The following is a 21,924-nucleotide window of genomic DNA, read 5'->3' as shown; positions in this document are numbered from 1 at the left end:
ATTTCTTTATGAGAATTTCTTTACTATTTCTTACTATTTCTTACTATTTACTATTTCTTACTATTTCTTTACTATTTCTTTACTATGGATTTCTTTACTAGAGAGCTAGTGCCTAAATTGCTGCATGCCCAAACATTTATTGCCACTACCTTTTGGGTGGAATTCAGTTACTTCCCTGTGCTTAGCACACCTGTGAGGCTGGACATCTCACAGGACGAAAGCACAAGGACAGCCCTGAAACTCCCTGAGGACAATATTGCACTTCTCTGACTAGTTAGGACCCCTGCACCCCTCTCCATTCTGATGTCAACATCATATACTATGAATTCAGAGAGTTTTAACACTGAAGAGAAAATGAAATCTTCCAACTTGTCTGTCTGTAAAAAAAAGGAATGTGTTATGAAGTGGGTGTATTTTTCATCTAAATTTGAGATCAAAACACCTGGATTTTTTGGAGCTACTTCAAATTTAGGCTATGAAGTTCTCCCTCTGTTATTCTTGTGTTACACTAGGACTGCTCCCTGCACCTCACAGCGCTGAAACAGCTGAAAGGGGAAATGTTCTTGTCTATTATTTAATGGCTGCAGATTACCCTCCTGTATCTCTGCTCAGCTGAACTGCGGTAGTTTTGTGCTTCATGCCTTCTGCAACCACTTCACTTACAGCGAAAATACAAATAATATCTATGAAATGGGTCCTGGTTGCTTTCAAATGGACAATTTGCATTTTTGATTTAAAGAAAGAAACACACAGCTGTGACACCTCTTGTCTTCAGAACACAACACCACAGGGAAACTAAGCAGTAAGGCAAGGCTGCATTTGGCATTAATAAGCAATTGATTCCAAAAAGCAGAAGAAATTCTGACAATTAAATTGGGGTTTTTTGGTGGCAGCTAAGTGTACTCACAGGAGGAAGTAGTGAGCTTTTCCAGTACAGATTGTTGGGGTAGTGAAGTACCAAGGAAAACATCTAAAAAATAAACTGGATAGTCTGGTCAGAGTGACATCTGCTGCTATTTTCTATGAAGATTTTTGATCAATGTTTTTATACTACTGTAAGGGTATATTGCATGCTAGGGGTTCGATTTCACTCATAGTAGGAAAGGCACAAATTTTCTTGATGTTCATGAATCAAGAAAATCCCATAAACACATAGGATTATGCATCACTGTATTCAGACAAGGATTGAAATGTATTATTTCTTGCAAGGAGTACAGCAATGAGCTGTCTGATACACTACACACCAGAATGTGAGAATGCAAGGAAAAAAACCCGTCACAGGTTTTTGACCAAAACTTTGGAATGTATTGCAACCAGAACAAAATGTTCCTGATATGATTGGAGAAGGCAGCCTGTCCCTCAGTGTAGCAAGTACCAAGCAGGTCTATATGAAATGTATATAGGATGGCAAAGCACTATGCTGAAAATGTGCAGACGTAGCTCTGCATGGCCTTTTCAGGCATCTTTTTTGCAGTGATCAGTGTGAAACTTGGTAAATATTTAATTGAAAAACGACCAAGGAATGCCTCCAAAAACCAGGAAGTACTGATGACGATTCTGCAAGTGTTTTGTTATTTGTTTATTTTCTGACTGACTATGCTTTACTCAGTCCCTAGCTAGTGAGATCAAGTAATGTTGGAATCAAAAACTTGCTCTGTGAAAGAACCTGAACCAGTTTCAGCTGCATAGCCTGAAAACAAGGTTATAAATATATGTATTGCCAGGATGTTGAGTATCTCTTCGGTAAAGAAGTTAATTCTGAATGATCATTTCCTCTCAAGGATGTTTTAACATTTACAAAACGTCTTGGAGGGGGGGTATTATTTTAAAATTAATTTAAAGAGAGGAACCCTTACTAATTTTGTCTTCTAGTATTTTCTGCTGGATCTTTTCCCAGAGATAACCACGGCTCATTTTGTGTGTGTGTGTGTATGTGTGCAGGCACAATTCTTTCAGGAGGCACTTGCCAAGGCAGATGCAAGTGTCCAGTGTTGATTTTAACATGGGGACAGACCCAGTTTTGCAGAGGGGAGAGACGACAACCAGCATTGGGAGAATAAAACCAGAACTCTACAAACAGAAGTCTGTGGACTCTGATGGGCAACAAGAAGATGTGAAAACATGTGGAAAACTTAACTTCACTCTCCGGTATGATTATGAGAATGAACTTCTGGCTGTCACAATTGTCAAAGCCTTAGATCTGCCTGCTAAAGACTTCACAGGAACATCCGACCCCTACGTTAAGATTTATCTGCTTCCAGATAGGAAAAAGAAGTTTCAAACAAGAGTTCACAGAAAGACATTAAATCCTGTCTTTGATGAAACCTTTCAGTTTCCTGTAGCCTATGACCAACTCAGCAACAGGAAATTGCATTTCAGTGTTTATGATTTTGACAGATTTTCTAGACATGACATGATTGGGGAAGTTATTCTTGATAACTTTTTTGAAGTCTCAGATCTCTCCAGGGAAGCCAATGTATGGAAAGACATCCACTGTGCTACCACAGTAAGTAACGTGTTCCAAAAGCATTAATGTGATATTTTCATATCTCTTTTGTAGTTTGCAGCAGAGCATTCTGTTTATCAGCAGAGTCTGGAGGGAAAAGAAAAAGAAGTTGTCAATGTTTTCCTTTGAGCATAGATACTTAGGAAGATATAAAATTTAATTACTATAAAATCTTCTGCGAACATACCATCACCCTTGTGGCTCACTGTGCAAATATAAATTAGATCTATTAATTAAATAATATATCACAGAAGTCACTGCTTAACAAGAACAACTAATATTTTCCTGTTAGCAAAATACCGTGCCTTCAAAATGACCATCTATTAAGGAATAGGGCCCATCCTGCTCTTGTTAGCAGATTTTCATATGTTGCAAATCTTGTGAAGGAAGAGAGAGAGGCTGAAAATACTTGAAGTCTAAAATACTCTTTGCTGACTGCTCTGTGCTTAGGGTCCCCAATAGATGTATCTGTGTTGCTGCTGGTTACTAGCAAAACTCAAGAGGCATAAGCAAGTAGAGTTAGGAAGTAGAAATTATTTATTTGCTGTTGCAAGCAAGAAAAGGATGCATTATGACAGGGTGGATGAGAGGCTACAAGCAGAAAATCACCAGTTTTTATTAACTTTGAAATTGAAACATCTTCCCTGGCTGGAATTTGGGGTGGAGGGGAATATAAATGATGGAGTGTGGGGGTTTAGTTTGTTTTAGCTAGTATGCTATTTATGCGAAAGTTGCCTCATCTCTTGTTCTCTGGAGGTATCCAAACCAGCCTGAGTCATCCCTGGGTTTGAGTATGGGCCGAACTTCCTCAGTGGGGATGAACAGAGGACACAGCAGTACTAGACACTGCTTCAGTGACAGAAGCTTCATCCCATCCCTTCAATAGAACTAGAGATTTCCCATGACTCTTCCCGAAATGAGGACATGGGCCATCTAGGACTGCATGACTAGGAGGACCAAGGGGATGGGTATTTCCTCACTGGTTTAAGCATAAGCAATATGTTTGCTAAGGAAGGCAAAGTGTTAGTGAGTAGAACATAATGGAGGCAGTTCCCAGCTGCAAATTCACAAAAAGAGCTATTTATTTTAGCTGCTGGGTCTACCAAACTGGTCTGAACAGCCTGCAGCACACCTCCAAGAACACCACATCTTGCGTATACTTAGTTCGATCAAGGTCAGATTTCAGGTAAATTTAAAATCTGTGTTCTCAAGCTTAAAATTGAATCTGTGTTTAAGGTCTTGTAATAATAGCCTAGTAACAATTTTTTAAAATTTCTTCTAGGTTTGATATTATCTTTAATACTTTAGTAATGATTTAGATGCTCACTGGTCCTTTGTAACAGGTGTGTATGTGAGATGTTTAGTTGATAACTAGAATTGTTTCAGTAAGTTAGAATCCCTGGGCTGTTCATCACTGCTTTTGAGCAGATTGAAATGACATACCAAATTATGTGGTTAGGAGAGATACTAATATATATCTGGATGAAACTGGTTGCTAACCTTGGTGCTGAACTGTAATTCAAGCTTCTTCCTCCCTAAGGCTTAGTTATAGTGCTTAATTCACTCTGCTGATGTTTTACTGTGTATGAAGTTTAAGAGAAAGCACGATTTTTTTGAATTTCAGCCTTTTAGCCACTACAATTTACAGGATTCCATGTGTGTGAATAAGTTTTCTCCACTTAAACCATTAGCAATAAACACATAAAATTGAAGTATCTTCTAGTATTGGGTCACCACATCAGCTTTCACAAGCCTTACGCTAGTCTCAAAAACGTATATAAGAAACAGATTGAATTGATTTTTCCTGGCAAAATTAATCCCTCCTATAAGATGTCCTGTTACTATATGTGCAACGTGCTGCCTTGTGTTCTAGCTGTTTCATGTATGTTAATATTGGTTGGCAACAAAGATTTCTAGTTCTGCCATTTCAGAAACTGTACAATAAGGGAGCCAATCCTGCACAGGACTAAACAATCCATAAGGTGTTAATCAATGTAGTCTTATAACATTGGAATTATCTAAAGTTTAGCAAAGTCCCTAACTAACAATTTAATAACTAGCCAATGCTTGCCAGAGTCAATTGGACTTGGATTAAACCTTGGAAAAAAATTAAGCTGGTTCTACAAATAGTGAAAAATAACTGTACTCCAGGCAAGCATGCTTTAAAAAACAAACTGTCTGTCTCATTGGGAAAGTCCTTACTTACACAGCAGAGTACAGGAACCAAGATGTCATTCTGCCGTACTTTTTCCTCCTTCACCTCTGCTCTTTTGTTTTGTATGTTCTGTGAAATCTTTCAGCCTTTTGTTCAGTCACACTTCCTACACTCAGTAGTTTGCTCATGTTGTTAAAAGACAGATGATAGAAAATGGCAGAAGTGATAGATCAAAGAATCGGTCTAAAAAGCATAGCAGAAGTAGCCTCTCCAGTTTTGAATCTTTTACATCTCTTCCATAGTCAAGAAATTTCTATTGAGAAGGTAGAGTGAGGATAAAAATCATTCCTGTTACCTGTTTAGAAAGAACATTTTTTTTGTGACAAAAGGGTCTATAGTCTTGGAGTTGAACACCTACTAGACAGATTTACTGAGGAAATGAACCGCCACATTTTACCAATGACAGAACTTACCACAGGAGACTAGGAGGTTCTCTGATATGCAGAGATTCTCTGTCAGTAGTTAACGTAGTTTTTTTAAAGATTTACTTGCACATCCACATAGAGTTTTTATTTGACACAGGAAATATAGTCTGGGGAAAATCATACAGGATGCTTGCACTGAGTCCTTTTAGTTGTAAAACCAATGACTGTAGGAACCTACAGGTTGAATACTTTTTTTTTATTTTGCTTGTGATAGTAATTTGAAACTATTTTATAGAAGTGCAGGATTGGCCCCTCCACATGTTCATTTTTATTCTTATGATTTTCAACTGTTGATATTTATTCATCCTTTGTAGTTTGTATTTAGTTCCTTTAATTTTTCATTCCTATCATTGTTTCCCTGTTATATGTTGTGTTGAAAACCCACAGGTATTGTATAATATGTAGCATGTACCTACCTCTTGTAAGTGCTAAAGCTTTTTCATTTCTTAATGTTAAATTATCAAGGTAAATTTGGTGTAAAATTGGTTGTGGAAAAGACATATCCTAGATATCTGAAGATATTTTATATCCCCAAATTTTGCTTATACATGGATGATTGAATTTTCAATAAATAATCCATCATTTACTTCTGTTTGTTTGATTAATTAAAAAATAAAAGAGAAGCTTGAGGCCCTTTTGGACCACCTGTATAAGTTGTTCAGTATATTGTAATACTGCAATTCGTAATAAACATTAGAAAATTATTTCATAGTATCAGAGGCAAACAATATCAAATGGATTGTTTAGTCAACATAACTAGCTTCTAGTTCTGCAAAGTGCTTGTGAGTTTTGCATACATTTCTGAGATTTTGTTGCTATCAAAAATACCTTGTACTTTAAAAAAGGAAAATTAATTTATTGCAGTTGCTATCAAGTTGCTTTGAAATTCTCTGGCTCTGACGTCACTACCTAAAAAAATTGGCAAGTGACTGTCAGAAACATTTTTTTTTTTAAAGATATTCTATGAACTCTGTTAGTGTAACCAATTATAGAAAACTGCAATTGGGGAAAAAAAACGTAGGGCTCAGAATTTAGATGAAAGCCATTTCCAGCACAGTGGTAGTCTCTTGGGGATGTTAGACATGGAGCTGTCATATATTTGTAGCCTCTTGAATTACCTCATGTAGACAGATGGAACTTGATTATTGCTTAGTTTTCTGACACCAGGCATTTCAGTGCTGCAGTTTTCTCATTTGTGAGGTGGGATATAAGAGAAGATTTTATAAAGCCATGTGATGCCTGTGATATGGGATTGCTGTTTCTAAAGCACATGGAATATAAGTGAATAGCATTGCTGTAAAAGACAGAAATTCTTAAATACTTGTTCTTTTAAGAATTGGGACAGTAAAATTTGTCTTAGTCCATTTATCTTAAACCCTTGCCAGAGTAGGATGTCACACAGCTAATTGTGCTAACTGTTGGCCTCTGTTATGGAACGAGATTCTTCTGACTTCCTCATCAAACAAGAATGAAACCCAACTCTGCAGTTCACCCACAGCAATTGCAGGCATTTTCTCTGCTTACTTCTCTCCATAATTCCCTATAAGTGGACAAAAAAATTGCACACTAGACCTTACTCTGAGTAAGGCAATAGCGGTGTAGAGCTGACAAAGATCTATCTTAGAGTAGTCCGACCTTGAGACCACATTACAAGGATTGTCCTACTTCTTAGTGTTCAAAGAGCGGTGCTTTGTCACCAGCAAGGTAGAGGACTGTGCCTTATGGTTAGCCATCCTCATCAGAATGGACTTAGACTGTTAGTGTTTCTGGAAATATATATAAAAGCTTTAACACAATGTTAAACAGGTTTGAAAGAGTAGAGACCTGTCAGTATTGAATCAATTATCACCTCTATAAGGGGTACAGACCCTTCAAAGCCAAGTAGCTGGCACTTGTCATTTCTGCTCAGGGCCAGTGATATAAAGGATTTATGTGACCACCTGCTGCTGAGCAGATGAGAGAATACTCTGGGTTAGTCTTTACACTAAATATGTTGAGGTTCTTCATTTAGGTTTGGGATATCTGGGTGATAACTAGAAAAGATGATGGAGGAAGGGTGTATTTCTGTCCAGATATGGAAAGCAGGGATAGTTTCTGTCATTATTGTATGTTTCTTTTCATTTGAAACGACAAATTATTTTAATATCATGCTTTGCCACAAGCAAACTGCTACTTTCAGTCTACCTTAAAGCTAAGAAATATTAGATAAATGATGAATATGTTTTCCTCAAGGGAAATTAATATCCCTGCATCCATGCACTATGGTAGTAGCTACACTAAGGTGCACAGCTTGACTGACCTGCTGTGCCCTAAGTGCTCTCTCAGCTTCTCACTGCAGATAGCCTCTTTGCAATCAATGTGTTGCCGCTTCAGAAGAGCATCTCTAGAGGGGAAGCCACATACATTTTGGTTTGTTCACATTCCAGTAGATGCCATGCTTAATTCAGATAAGTACCTCTATTCTCAGCTGTTCTGAAAAGCAGGAAAGGGATCCCTTGCTACCTGGCAAGATGAAAGTGCACCCCAGCCCAGCGCACCAGACAGATGGTTCTGTACAGAGGGAGTGACAAAGGAAGCACCCAAGAGTCTTCCCAGGGTGCTATAGAGAGAATTCAGTCTCCTGGACCCAGTGTGCTACTCAGGGAGTCGTCTCTGTGTAATCAGGACTGCAATTAGCGGCTGTACTTATGCAGAGCAAACAGGATGTCATGTGAAGACAAGCCTTCAGCCTCCCCAGACAGCAGATATGATCACCCCAGAGCAGCAAGCCCCACTGCTTCCACCCTGCCTTCCAGAGGCAAGGACAAATTCAACCCTCATCAATTCATTTCCCAGGGCAACAGCTCCGTCAATAGCGTGGTGCTGGGAGAGAGAAAAAGAGCTGGATTTTATATGCAAAGAGTAACAGGAGAGGAGAATAAACTTTATCTGTGGGGACAAGGTTCCCAAAGTAAAATAAAAAAAATTTAAAAAATACAAATGAGAAGTATTAGCTCTCCAGTTAAACTCTCAAGTAATTAGCTCTCTAGTTCAAGCTATATGTAACTTTTGACAATTTCTGTGATAACATAAACACCATCAAATTCTAAATGCAGTGATGAGAAAACAGACAGATTGGTAAAGTTCTTTATTGCTGTTTCCTATCATTCTTTTAGCTTTTGATCTATACCACAATACCAAAAATGTCTTAATATGTTCTTAACTAACTGTCTGAGTAGATAGGTTTCCCTCTTCTTTTCTTTCCATCCAACTCCCAACATTTATTTTTATGTTTTATTTTATCCCTGATTCTTGAAGCTTGAAATCAGTAGTTTTTACTGGAAAGCGGGAATATGTATAATATGTTTCTCAACAGAACAAGAAAAAAAGAGAGAAAAAAATGTGTTCTTGGAGGAATTACCTTCCTGCAGCATTGAAGTAATCCAAAGGTCTAGTTCTGCCAATGTATTTTTCTTTAAATTTGCATACTACAGAGAAAAGCAATTTTCAGTATGGCTAAAGAAAGCAGGTAAACATCTAGGAATGTAAATGCCTGAATAACTTCTTTGATATCTAGAAATTTATTTCTAGTTAGTACAGATGCTTATGTAAAATACAGCAGGAAAAAAAAAAGAGAAAAAAATTTGCAAATCACCTGTTTAGGAAGCAAGTACAAAATAAATTCATGCCACCTTTAGAATTTTTGCTAAGCTACTCTCATATGCAATCTTTAAAACAACATTTAAATTATAATAGGAAAGTAGTTCTGGATATTAAAATTTGAGATTATATTAAAATTATTATTTACTGTGGATTATGATAATCTAAATGATAATTAAAATAAGAACAAGAAAAATTTTGAGGGAATTTAATTTCTAATGTGATATTAATTGTACAAATACTTGTTCTTTTAACCACAGAAATTGATGACTCAGTAGTAACAATAAAAGTGCATAATTTTTTTTGTACCAGTAACCTTTATGTAGCTCACTGTAAGAATACATAGCAAGTTGTTCTTTTAGGACTTTGAATTGCAAAACTTGAAAAACTAGGATAAAAGAAGAAGATACAATCAGTAAAAAAAATGGTCTGGAGTTCATTTGTGATCAAAAGAATGGCACAAAAATGACACCTTATTTCACATATCAGCTCCCTATATTTTTTTCCTGCTAGCATAGGAAACCAGTTAAGAACTTGGAGTATAGCAGGGAGACTATGGCAGTTCCTGCACTGTCAGTAAATAATTTTTCTTACCCAGTTCAGGCTTATGGGTGGTGATAGGTGAGAAGAAACTACCCTGAACATGGAAGGATCTCTATCTAACTTCCTCACTCAATTTGTGAAGGTTCTTAGGTAAAGGTTGTCTCTTCTATTGAATTTAATTGGGGGGAAAAAATGAGAAAATTAATTGGAGGGAGAAAGAAAGAGCAAATCTTTCTAAAGTGGCGATTGTTCTAAAAACTCAATGAGGCTAATTGCTGCTCCCCTGCAAGAGCTTCAAACTTGTCTTCACATCCCTCCCCAGTTTATCCAGAGGGAGCACAGCCTCTGCAGAAAATGCTGCTACTTCTACAGGCATAAGAGTGAAAATGAGAGAACTGGTGTCCATTGGGTCTGATAACAAAAATAATAAAGATCTTTTCATATCTGACTTTGCTAACCCCTGGAGTGATTTCCCAAGAGTCCGTAAAGCAGGGAATGCTGACAGACCCTTAGTAACCTAATGGATAGAATGATTGGCATGTCCATTCAGGTGTGGTCATTTGTGTGGGATGAGAATTGCTCTATTTGAAGAATCTGTATTCTGTAGCCAAAATAACCCAAGTTTATCTGAATAGCTGACATATGCATTTGAGATGGGTGTTTTCTTTGTTTTACTTTGTTCTGGCATCGCTGTATCAGAAAATGGGTTGGATAGTGAGGTAAACTGGGAGCCATAAAAACAGCTGAAGCTGGCATAGCGCTTACCACCGTTACAGTTCCTTAGTTCTGTATGATGGCTTGTGTACACAAAAGGGAAATAAATGAAGAAGAGATATGCAATACCAACAAATGCTTCCTTTTGCATTAGTGCAGCTGTGCTTGATGCTGTTTTTTCTGTGCTCAATATTGGAAGTCAGTGGGGGGGGAATCATTGTGAGCATGTGTAAAGCTAGCTGTTAATTGAAATTTAATTTAAGAAGAATAAGAATAACTCAAAATAGGCCTAGGGAAGAGATTAAATGTCATGGGAGTAACCTAAGTAATGTGCAATTCCAGGTGAATATGTGACATATGTAAACACAATCTGAAGCATGGTTAAAAATTTGCATGAATGGCAACCACTGGGTCCAGACTTGTGTCTTCTGAGTTGTGGGGTTTTTTGAGGTGGACTGTAACGCAGACGTGATTGTTGAGGGCAGTTGGTGCCTTGGCTTTCTCAGATTTGCTTGTACAGAAGGGTTCCTCTCAGATGACTGGTGCAAACTTAATTAACAAGTATACCATAAAGTGAGAAAAATAGGAATTTTTGTAGAGCAGTGGATTCTGAAATAATCTAAATCCCGTTTGGAAATCTCAGTTAAAATCAATCCAGGACATTAAAAAATGTTACTCATAATAGTCAATGTGGTAGGCAAAGACTGCCATCAGAAATTTAAATGCTAAACCTTTGTCCATTATCTAGGTCTGAACTTGGGTTTTCAGGTCCAAATTCAAGAACCGCTAGTGCTCAAGCTAACAAAAAAAAGTGTGTATGGGGAAATAGCCCAGATATTTTATGCAATACCCAGTCTCTGATGCTAACATATAAATATGTGCATACTATTAATCCTTCAAAAGAACATTTAAAAGTTCATAAGTATTAGGCTTCACCCAGTGTGATTGATTTCCAAAGAATATTTATTTCAGTGATGCATTTTAATATCTTGATCCCCATTTGCTCTATGACTTGTAGACGTCCTAACAAAATAAAGTTTATTTGCTCAAGAATGAAGAAAGACCACCAATCTTGGCAGATACTTGGAGCAGAAATTGAATAAAAATAATAACACTTTTTATTCCCTACTAACCAAGAGGACACTCCACTCTACAAAGCTGTCAGCAAACTCAGAATGCAACTAGTGCCAAATTAAAAAGATAAAATCACCAGAATTGTTTAAAGTTTTCTGAAAGAATTTGTAATTTAGCTCAGCCTGAGGACCATGGCACCACAGTCTGTGGTGGCAATATATTAACTCTCTCCACCAAGAGTTAAATGGTGTCTATGGACTAGTTAGTGCAGGCTAACTAGTGATTTTATCTGTAGTCCTTTAATCTTACAATGAGTGACTCATAAATCTCTTTGATATAGACAAGAGTGTTGATTTGAAATATTTTTCTGGTCTACCACAGAATTTATCTGTCAAAATAGTGAATAGAGCAACATGGGTGTTGTTCCACAATAAGAAACCCAGACATTTCAGGGCAGCACAAGACACATTTTTTTTCCAGATATAGGTCATAGGTGTCAGAAAATGCCTGCATAAACAGTGGAGAGGTAGAGAGTCTTTTCCCAAACCATCCCTCACCACTTCAAACCAAGGAGTCAGTACACTGGTTACAGACCTCTGGTAAATTCAATACACCTACCCTTTGGACAGTCTCCTGTGTGGAGCAAAAAGATTCCCCTCATTTGTTGTCCAAGCATTTCTTTTTGCATTAAGGCATCTTACTTATTCATTGCATGGCCAAAACCACTGGGTTTAACGGCGAGGTCTTTCCAACTTTTTTCAGTATAACTTCAGTACGTGATGTTCAGAGGAAAGAAAAATGACTGAGCATTAGCCTCCAATGGTTGCCATGTTGTTAAGCACTGATGCTTTGCTCTGCTCTTCAGAAAAGTGTGGTAGAGTAACTACTGTGTAAAGATTTGCAAGTATTTTGAGTAATGCTTCTTTTAAAGATTTTAAGTCTTGGTAAATAGTCCTGTCCGTATTCTTGTTTGTCATTAGAGCTCACCCGAACCTTTGAGTGTCTATCCAGTTTCTCTTAAAAAAGAAATAATACTTAAGATCATATTCCCATGTTGCAAAAATTATTTTTTCTCTGGTCACCTACACAAGTCATCTCTTTGAAGAAAGATTAGCCCTTTTTATGAGCTGTTTGTTTATGATCCAACACGTCTTCATCACCTCTCTCAACACAGACTTTAAATTTTGAAGTGCTGAATGTAGAGGAATTATATTTCCTTTTCCAACAAATGAGTGGGATCTCTTTCACATAACAATATGAGGAACAACAACCAGACTCTAAATTCAGAAGTAATGCTAGTAACAGAAACTGTACTTAAGAAAGATTTCAGATATGACAAAAACTATAAAATATAACAGAGAGCACTTGTTGCTTTAACAAATGAGTGAAAAGAATTACAGTTCATTTGTTCAAGTTCTATATATATTTTCTGAAATAGAGTAGTAAATTTGTTACTGTACTCTGTGGCACAAAATTCTGTGATTTGTGTAGCAAAGTGAGGGGTTGGGCTAAGGAGATGTCAAATAGGTGGATTTATCCTATGTGGACTGAATGAACTAAATAATTTTGAAATCCTGAAGTCCTGACAAGTGTGAAGTTTTCCCACAGTGCATGTTCACATGCTTATCAATCTATTAATTGTTAGAGCAGAATCCCAGCAAAATGACTGAACGTGGGATTTGACCAACCTACACAAAGTTAATATTTTATTAAAAGTGCAACTGAGAATTTAAAACCATTCTCTAACTACATTTTCCAATCTAAATTCTGCAATGCAGGGGAAATAAAAAAAAAACAACCAAAACCCCTGAAGTATGTGATTAAGTTCATCTTTACTTGAGAAAGATCTGAAGTACCTATTTCAATTTAGACAGCAGTCATTATTTTAGTATGCAACATTTAAAAACATATCATGCTTACCTTCTGATGCTAGAACAGGTGTATCATAAATCCATCAGTTCTCAAATTTGTACTCTCAGAGTAGCTGTAAGTTTGACAGATAAAATATAGAAGCTGAGATTTTAAAAATAGGCCTTTTAGTAGCAGTCCAAAAAAAAGTCCTTTTAGATCACATGAGCATGCTGGAGTGTGACTGCTTCACAGAAGTGCCTTCCCTACATGCTCCTTACAAGTTCATGTTTAAAAGTCCTGAGTCGTTCTTAATATGCAATTTTGTTTGGGCTTTTTTAGGGGGCTTTTTTAAAACCTTAGAAGAACAGGAACAGCTGTGAGCATAACTAACATTTCAACAACTAAGTTTTTGTGGTATTGGGTTAAAAGAAAAAAATAAGAACTGATGGAACCTCTTTAGATTTCATTTCTCAAGTGTTGTAGCATCTGAACTGTGTAGCAATATCATATTGCATGAGTTCACAGCACATCACCTCAATGTAGGAACTATCTCTTTGTGAGGATTGTTAAGATCCACATGGACCTTATCTGCCTTTCCCAGAATATTACCATCCAGAAATGTGCTGTTGAGCCAGGAAGCTTATAGGTGCTACTCCTTTACTTCTCTTCTGGAACAGAACAGCCCCTCAAAGCACAGTACAAGTAATAAACCTAGCAACTTTTACAGGCAGATTCATCTTTTCAAAGCACTTAGGACAAACTTTTCATACATATACATGTTTACAGAAATAAATCTCCTACATAAATTCCAGTGGCTAAAATACATGTGAATGTGTGTGGTCTAAATACCCCACCAGATTTCTTTCTATTGGGGATGATACAATGGAGTCTGAGTCAGTAGCAGAAATTTACATTCTACATTAATCACCTTTTCATTTGTGTGAATTCAACACAAATACAGGAATCCAGGAAGTTTTTGCTCTGCTTTTGTTTTAATTTCTCAGTTTAGTAATTCTAGGTTCTATCACTAAATTATTATGTTGGTACTCTTTCCATATTTTATAGAAATAATTCCTAAAAATTGATTGTGACTTCTTCAAAAGCATTTGATGCTGCAAAAGAAGTCTCTTCATGTCAAAAGAGAAATTCCAAATTTTTGCATGATCTGAACTGCATTGTTGGCAGTATTGCAGATTTCTCATCACTGTTTTTCTTTTTCAGGAAAGCATAGATTTGGGTGAGATCATGTTTTCCCTCTGTTATTTGCCTACTGCTGGGAGAATGACATTAACAGTCATCAAATGTAGGAATCTCAAAGCAATGGATATAACTGGCGCATCAGGTGAATCTACTTCTTTTTTAAATAACAAGGCAGAGTCTATTCAGGGAGGAGACAAATGGGAACCTGTTGGTTTTTTATGTTTAATGTGGCTGTAAAATAGTAGTAGTAGGAGAATGGCCCTGTTCAGATCTACTGGCTATCTTTAGTGTGGCAGTCAGTATGTCTGCTCAGCAGGTCTATGCCTTTCCTTTGCAATGTTCTCCAGGGTCACTAAAACCTTTGTAATCTCTTGTCTTGTCAATATGACATTCCTACCAAAACCAAAAAAAAATATTGCTCTTATGCTACATATTCTAATGACTTTGAGTCCAAATGCACACAACTGATTATCTATTACTCAGATCCCTATGTCAAAGTGTCTCTGATGTGTGAGGGTCGAAGACTGAAAAAGCGGAAAACGACCACGAAGAAGAACACGCTCAATCCCATTTATAATGAGGCCATCATCTTTGATATCCCTCCAGAGAATGTGGACCAGGTCAGCCTTTCCATTGCCGTGATGGATTACGATCGGTAAGCACAGTTTGCTTTCTGACTATTGATCTTCAGAGAGAAGTTACCTGACCATTGCAAGTGACTGCTTCCCACCTCCTTCAACATCGAGTAGGCTCAGTGTCTAAAAGATAAAGATAAAGGTGTTTCCCTGAAGAGGTTTAAAGCTTCCACACCTGTTAAAGCTCAGGCCTTTTTTTTTCTGCCTCATAAATAACTGTGATGAGGAATAAACATGGCTCAATCTGCTTACAGGCCACTAGCCTTGGCATGCATTTCTGTCCCCATTTGGTGGCTGGATTATGTAAAAGGGTATGTCTTGCAGTTTAAAAAAGGGCCCCACACCTCTAATTTCAATTTAAGTGTCATGTACTTGAGATCAAAGAAAATTGGAATGACTAGAAAAGAATTAGATACTATTACCCCATTGAATTAAGTCACGATTAATTCTTTGGTTGATTCAGTGAGGAAGCTTTGTAACCTTTGGGTTCAGACTTTGCTGATGAGACATCTGAGCCTCAATTATCTATGTTCTCACTGAGAACTGACAGGAAGAGACTGCTGCTTGGAGTGGCTCAAGGACTGCAGGTTAAACTAGACAGTGAGTGACAGAATCATGCCCGAGCCAAGTCTGTTTCATTCAAGTGCTATTAGTAACAAGCTCTTGAAATTGCAGGACGAATAAACAGTGAAAGTCTAATTTAGTAACACGAGTCTTCGGATTGTTTTTCCTTGCTATCAGATTTCTGATCATCCTTCAACTTCTGTCAGGATGTGAAAGTCAGATTTCTCAGTCAGATGTGAAAGGGGCAATACAGTGCTGTTAGGGGAAGAGCACATCAGTTTGCACACTTTCAGTTCTCTTCAGCTGCTCATTCCAAAGAATTTGCTAAGAGGAAATTAGGAAACATTATTCAAAGGTACATGTGGGCAAGGTACAGAAAATTACTTTCTGGAGTCCCTCAACAAGTCTATGACACTACCAAGAGTATGAGGTACGAAGATATGGCCTATTATGGTTGTGCTTCTTCTCTTTCATGTTTTTGGCTGAATTTTCAATGACCACAAAAGTTAGGGCTGGGAAATATAGTGTGAAATGATATGTGAATGATTTGCAGCAGGAAATGTATTCCTCACTGTTTTCCTTCCTCTCCCACAAAATATAAGCATTATTTCCTTTCAGATCATTTTGTGTATTACGATCCTTTTCTGTCCTTGTGTCTTTTGGGTTGTAACCTTTTAATGGCAAACGTTAAGTCTCTGTTGCTATTTTTATAGCTACTAGAAGAACTCTGGTAGTGGCTGGAGGTTTTTGATTACAGAACTTAATATTACTTTAGTACCTCTAAAACTAGTATCTGTAATAAACAATGTGAAAACTTTGGGCATGTATTCTGTGCTGCACTAAACCAGTAAACAGAATTATACATCAGATGTTATTAAAATCATTATTATTTTTTTAAAAAATCTGTTTCTCTACAATTCTCAGAGTAGGGCACAATGAGGTCATTGGGGTGTGTCGGACAGGAATTGATGCTGAAGGGCTTGGAAGAGATCATTGGAATGAAATGCTTGCTTACCCACGCAAACCAATAACTCACTGGCATCCACTACTAGAGGTAAGAAGTAGTGAAATTTTCTCCTTCTCAGTATATTGGATAAATATATTGCTACGTTGAGATATATATCTATCCTTCTCAGATATATAGAGATATGTAGAGATATAGAGATATGGATATATATATCTCCTTCTCAGATATATATATGAAAATATCAGTATATGTTTTTGTCTCTCTCACACTTGTGTGTTTCTGAGAAGCATGAAAATCAGTACATCATCAGTGATGCACCTATAATATTCATATCACAGCCTAAATCTAGTTGCATGGGTTTATTGATTACTTAAATGTGCAATTTCAAAAGTTTGCAGGATGTGCTGACAGTATTATAAGATTTAATTAAGACATTTAAAATTTCCAGAGATTATAAGGAGCTTACATACACTTAGAAGAGATCGTTTGCAAGTGTGCAATCATTTCGTATTCAGAAATGTTTGGCATGCAAAGTTATGTTGCTAAAACATTAATCTGAAACTGGCCTGCTAATTAGGCTAAATTGAGGCAACATACCAGCAGCTACCTCCAGAGTCTCTCAGAGAGACACTTATTGGGATCTTATTCAAGGCATGGATAATTATATCTACAAGTCTCTCGGCTTGGACTCCCTCTTCAACATGTTGTGTCACATCTTACTGTTTTTGTGTATGCAAAATGCTCACAGCTTTGGGTTCAGAAAGATTCACACTGAAGCAGAGGGCCCTGTTTTGAGATAAAGAGAGCCCACTGTCTAGCCCTTCCCAAAACCCAGCCCTGTAGAAAAATGTGTTGCTGTCTGAGGCATCACTGGCCATTGGGTTTCCCCACTGTGCATCACACAGCTGCACAGCATGTCAAGTGACAGGTAGAAAAAGGCCAACAGCAAGGCTTCAGCAAAGCATCTAAAGAAGAGTGTGAGGGCAAGGAAACTGAGTCAGTGCAGCAGAGAAGCCTTTTTCTAGAGGTTCATGGCTCTCTCTAGATTATGTGAGTTTCGAGACAGAGGTCTCCAGACCAACCTCTCCAGTTTGGTGAAATAAACCTACTCCTGTGAAACAAGTCAGATGCAGTTTTAGCATATTATTAGTTCTACTGGAGAGTTTGATCCAGAAAGGGTCTAGAAGTGATTTGGGTCCTTCTCTGAGGGAGTCTCTCATCCTCTGAAATGAGCGTGATACACGGCCAGATATGATGATATTTGTAAAACTAACACTTTTCTTTCAGTTACCTGGCCGAGCAACCAGTTTTGATAGCCAGGGATCTTGTTCATCACCAAAACCACCGCTTACGCCCTAAGGAATGAGAGTGGATTCATCGTGTTCAGTGTCCAAAGATCCCTTGTAGCTCACATCTACATAAACAGAAGGTTTGGCTTCCACAGAGGAACTGTATCCATATTTTTTTATTATAATACATTTTTCCTATTCAAAGTCTTATATTACACTTTATAATAGTTTCTTAATGTATGAATGAAGTTGACTTGAGCCAAATATAACCCTTCCTCATACAAATTCATTCACCTGTTTCCTCACTGGCATATCTCCAGTGTCATATCCAAGCAGCATTTTGGTATGACGTATATATCTGCATAGACAAAGAAATCAGGGGAAAAAAATTCCCTTAAACAGTTCAAAAACATGGCAGCTTGTAACATCTAACTCTTTTGAGGGAGAGCAAATAGTCATGTATCGCTTACGTAGTAAATATCTTCTAAATTGCACTAAATCCTGTACAACTTCTCAAGATATCACTTAAAACTGAATGTTGCATGAAGAAAAGGACACTGTTGTCATGTTTTGATCATTTGGAAAATTCCTTGGGCAAGGAGGAAGGGGCTGAGCAAAGGCCCAGTGAAGCCGATGAGAAGGACCTTTCTGACTTCACTGGGTTTCAGTTCAGCCTTTACGGAACAGATATCACAACTGGATCTATGCAGTTGCAATCCTCCGGCAATCAAGATGCTGGAACTCATTAGTCTGTCCAACAAAAGAGCCAGGCACTGGGGCCCAGGCAGGTGGCTGTATTCAGTGCCTATTTTGCTTCAGCTACCCACCAGTTCGGTTGTCTCTGCATGACCCTGAGCAGCGCGTGTACGGGTACTGTTGTGGAAAGCTAATGCGTCTGCCACGAGTTTTGTAGAAGTTGGTGCAGCTCCACAGAGATGGAGGTGTCTCCTGAGGAGGTGCATCCAGCCCCTTCGAAGCAGCCCATTTGATGCTGACATCATGCAGTCCTTACTTGGTCTTTACGCAGGTCAAACTGTAGATGAGAGAGTGCCCTGGAGTAAAGGAAATGATTTAATGTATTTCAGCAGTTCAAAAAATTGACCAATACCTGCAGTACCTTCCGATTCTTTATTTAATGTGACAGTATTTCATTTCTTTGAAGTTATTTTGGCTAAGTGTATAGCTCATGTGGAACAGTTTCTTATCCCTGGATGGATGCCTCTAGAATTATTTGCTAAATATGAATTTGAGATAAGTTTTATGTTAAATGTGGAGAGAGAAATTGAAACGTAACAATTTTATAAACTAGCAAACTCATTTACTAGAATACACAGTGACAGCAAATGCAGAAAAATACTGGCTGAAGTGAGCTGCTTTAAAAACTAGGAGAGAACTACGTATTATTTTATGGATTTAGATCTTTTTAACACTGCAGTTTACCTCAATCAGATAGTTATTTTCTTTTTTTTTTCTTTTTTCCTTTTTTTCTGTGAAGAGCATGGCAAAGACTGCATGATTGGGACTGAGATTTTGAAAGCTGAACTGCAACCAGAAAAAAGTTGATGTGGTGTCTCTTTTTGTATCTTTGTATTTTAAAGAAAACTGAGAAGATAGTTTTTACAGAAGAAAAGTGTCATACACAAGAAAAATGCTGCTGGAAGATTGGTTTACGATAATGGAAGAATTTTGAGAATTAATCTAGTTATGAAGGGAAAGGGCAGTTTAGACAGACTTCTGAAGAACTGTTTTGGCTTGGTTTGCTTGATCTGGCTGACACAGAATACTTTAAGAATATCCAGTCCTTCCATTCCACTGACTAATCTCTAAGACAGTCAAATATGCCTCAAAATGTCTTAACTGCTCCAGGAAATTTAGGAAAGTTGATCTTAACATTACAGGTGTTTCTAAGGCAAGAAAGGAGGCAGGTTTTATACCTTTCCTTCTGTGCCTACAAACACAACAAGCAAGCAAACAAATGCATAAATATTTTTTTCAGACATTTTTTACAGATTAAAAAAAAGACCAAAAAAATCCCAAATAAACAAAAAGAAAAAGGCTCCAGCCCAGATCTTTGAATGTCTGCTCAAGGTTGCTATTCATGGCCTCTAGACACAAATAATTTTTCCCAGAGAGGGTTGGTAATGCTGGACACCAATCCTGCCTGCTCAAGATTGTATTTTCATCACCATAAAGACAGAGCAGCATTGCAGAATTTCATTCCTCTGTTTGCTCTGGGACAAGTAATTTTTTTAATAGGAGATCAAGCTCTCCTCTATGGTATTTTTTTTCCCCTCCCATCATTGTTTTCATCATGATATTCTGTGGTCTATATCATTTTCATCATGATTTTGCCAGGTTGATATAGAAACAGTTATATATATATGTATGTGGAGATCTAAAAACTATTTTGTGTATACTTCTATCTTAATATGAATTATCAGCAGTGGCCTTTGTGGCCTAGAAAGTACTTTTTGTAATGTGGTACTGTAACAGTTAACTAAATATTCTTTGCACTTTTTTGCACCTAATATCCAAAAATTTAACAATTTCACAATCAAATGTAGCATAAGTGTTCAGCAATGAGCAACTTCTTTTTAACTATTTTGTCATTCTCTTTGAGTATCCTGTATGTTTCATCATAAGTAGTAAGGCATTTCAAGACTCATATTCTTAAATTCAAATTGTTGTCAAACACCAAAGGAATAATAACTCAGTTTGTGCCCTCTTGTGTTATTTTTGGTATTGTTAATAACAATAATGGATGACTTCTGTGTCTAAACTTGATTTATGGGTGCTCTGTGTCTAAGAAAAATCAGGCTACAAAATTATCAGAACACCTAACTTCAAAAATGATCCCCTAATTAATTATTTTTAGTCTCTTATCTGTGATTAATAGAATTAATGCAAAAGAATTTTATTTTTTTCCCCCTTGCTTTCTTAGCTATCTCTCAAGTCAAGGTATATATGTAGTATAACCCAACCCATTGGCTTTAGAGCCTGGTTCACAAATTATTTTCTGAGCAAAATCACAGAAGCACCAAATAAAAGCTTGGCACAGTTTTAGTCAATAAATATGTTGCTTTATCTATCTCTTTATTAAGAAATTTAAAATGTTTTAGTTTGGAGAAGTTGTAAACTCCCTGCTCTCATCCTGAATGTTTTTTTGTTGCTGTATCACAAATGTTAGCCTAATTTGAGCAAAATCAAATCTGGCAAGTGCTTGGCAAAATTTACAACTGTTTGAAAAACACACATTCCTAAAAATCCGGGTTATTTTTATTGAAAAGACTTACTGGAAATGGTAACAATACTTAATAGGAATTCTATTTTGCACTGCAGAGCTTTTTTATACTTTCACAACAGTAAACCACAGAACTGTACAGAGAAAGTACATGATGGATTAAGTGGTTTCAGGAGAGCTGTTAAATTTTTGTATTTATTTTCAAAAATGCACTGTAAAGTGAAAAAGCCCACATACAAATTTATCTAATGAGCCATTCTAGTCTTTTGGGTAAATATTGTTTTCAAGCAATTGTTTCTCTTCCCTACATTAAATAAGTTTTCAGGGACCATTAGATTTGCTCTAAGCAACCATAAAATTGTTATTAGGTCTATGCAAAATGTTAAGTAGGACCCTAAACCACAGGTGGATTTAGGATTTTAGTGGCACTGCAGACAGTAGCATAGGTGAGCATATGCTCAGTAAGATGCAAGTCATGTATTGTCCTCCACAATCTCAACTTTCTATCTCTGTATTGTATACTCCTGCCAATGTGGCCCATTCCCTCGCTCTCCCAGCAAGTTACCATCTCTTTCCCCACTGTCTTTTGTCTATTTATTGGGCTTATGTTCAAGCAGTAGAGACCTGACCCTTACTTTTGTCTGCAGTGATGAAAGCTGACTCCTGGCCTTAAAAAAGTAGTGTTATGAAACTTCAGGGGTCTTGACTGAAAAGTGTAGGAGAGCTACATCACTCATTTCCATTCTACCAACAGCTGTCAAGGAAGTAACTTCCCTTCTCCACAGTCCTTTACAATCATCAGACATCTGTAGATCAGTAATTCTGGCTGTTTTTTCACTTCTAGCAAGCACTGAAAGAGCAATATACATATCTCAGGGGTATGTATATTGGTCAGGGACAGAGAATGTGGCCAGAACCAGTAAGATAAAACAAAACTCAGTGTGTAAGGACAAAAGTTCCGCTGCAAAATTTCTTCTTCAATATATGGAATTGTTTTGACTTGTAATGTTTAAGTAGATAAACTATACATTTTTCTTAAAGAATCACAACCACATTCAGTA

General features: G+C 37.2%; 1 protein-coding gene across 1 annotated transcript in view; it reads left to right on the top strand.

Annotated features, from left to right (window-relative positions):
* Positions 1–17,692, top strand: part of SYT10 (synaptotagmin X) — a 34,151-nt gene extending 16,459 nt beyond the window's left edge. Inside the window, exons 4-8 of the mRNA XM_009876742.1 lie at positions 1,942–2,506; positions 14,189–14,309; positions 14,651–14,822; positions 16,291–16,420; positions 17,621–17,692. Of these exons, the coding sequence (XP_009875044.1) occupies positions 1,942–2,506; positions 14,189–14,309; positions 14,651–14,822; positions 16,291–16,420; positions 17,621–17,692 (1,060 nt within the window). The remainder of the gene's footprint in view (positions 1–1,941; positions 2,507–14,188; positions 14,310–14,650; positions 14,823–16,290; positions 16,421–17,620) is intronic.
* The last annotated feature ends 4,232 nt before the right edge of the window (positions 17,693–21,924 follow it).

This window comes from Apaloderma vittatum, unplaced genomic scaffold (assembly GCF_000703405.1).
Source record: "Apaloderma vittatum isolate BGI_N311 unplaced genomic scaffold, ASM70340v1 scaffold10869, whole genome shotgun sequence".
Taxonomy (NCBI): Eukaryota; Metazoa; Chordata; class Aves; order Trogoniformes; family Trogonidae; genus Apaloderma; species Apaloderma vittatum.
Note: the sequence above shows the minus strand (reverse complement) of the source record. Positions and strands in the feature narration are given on the sequence as shown.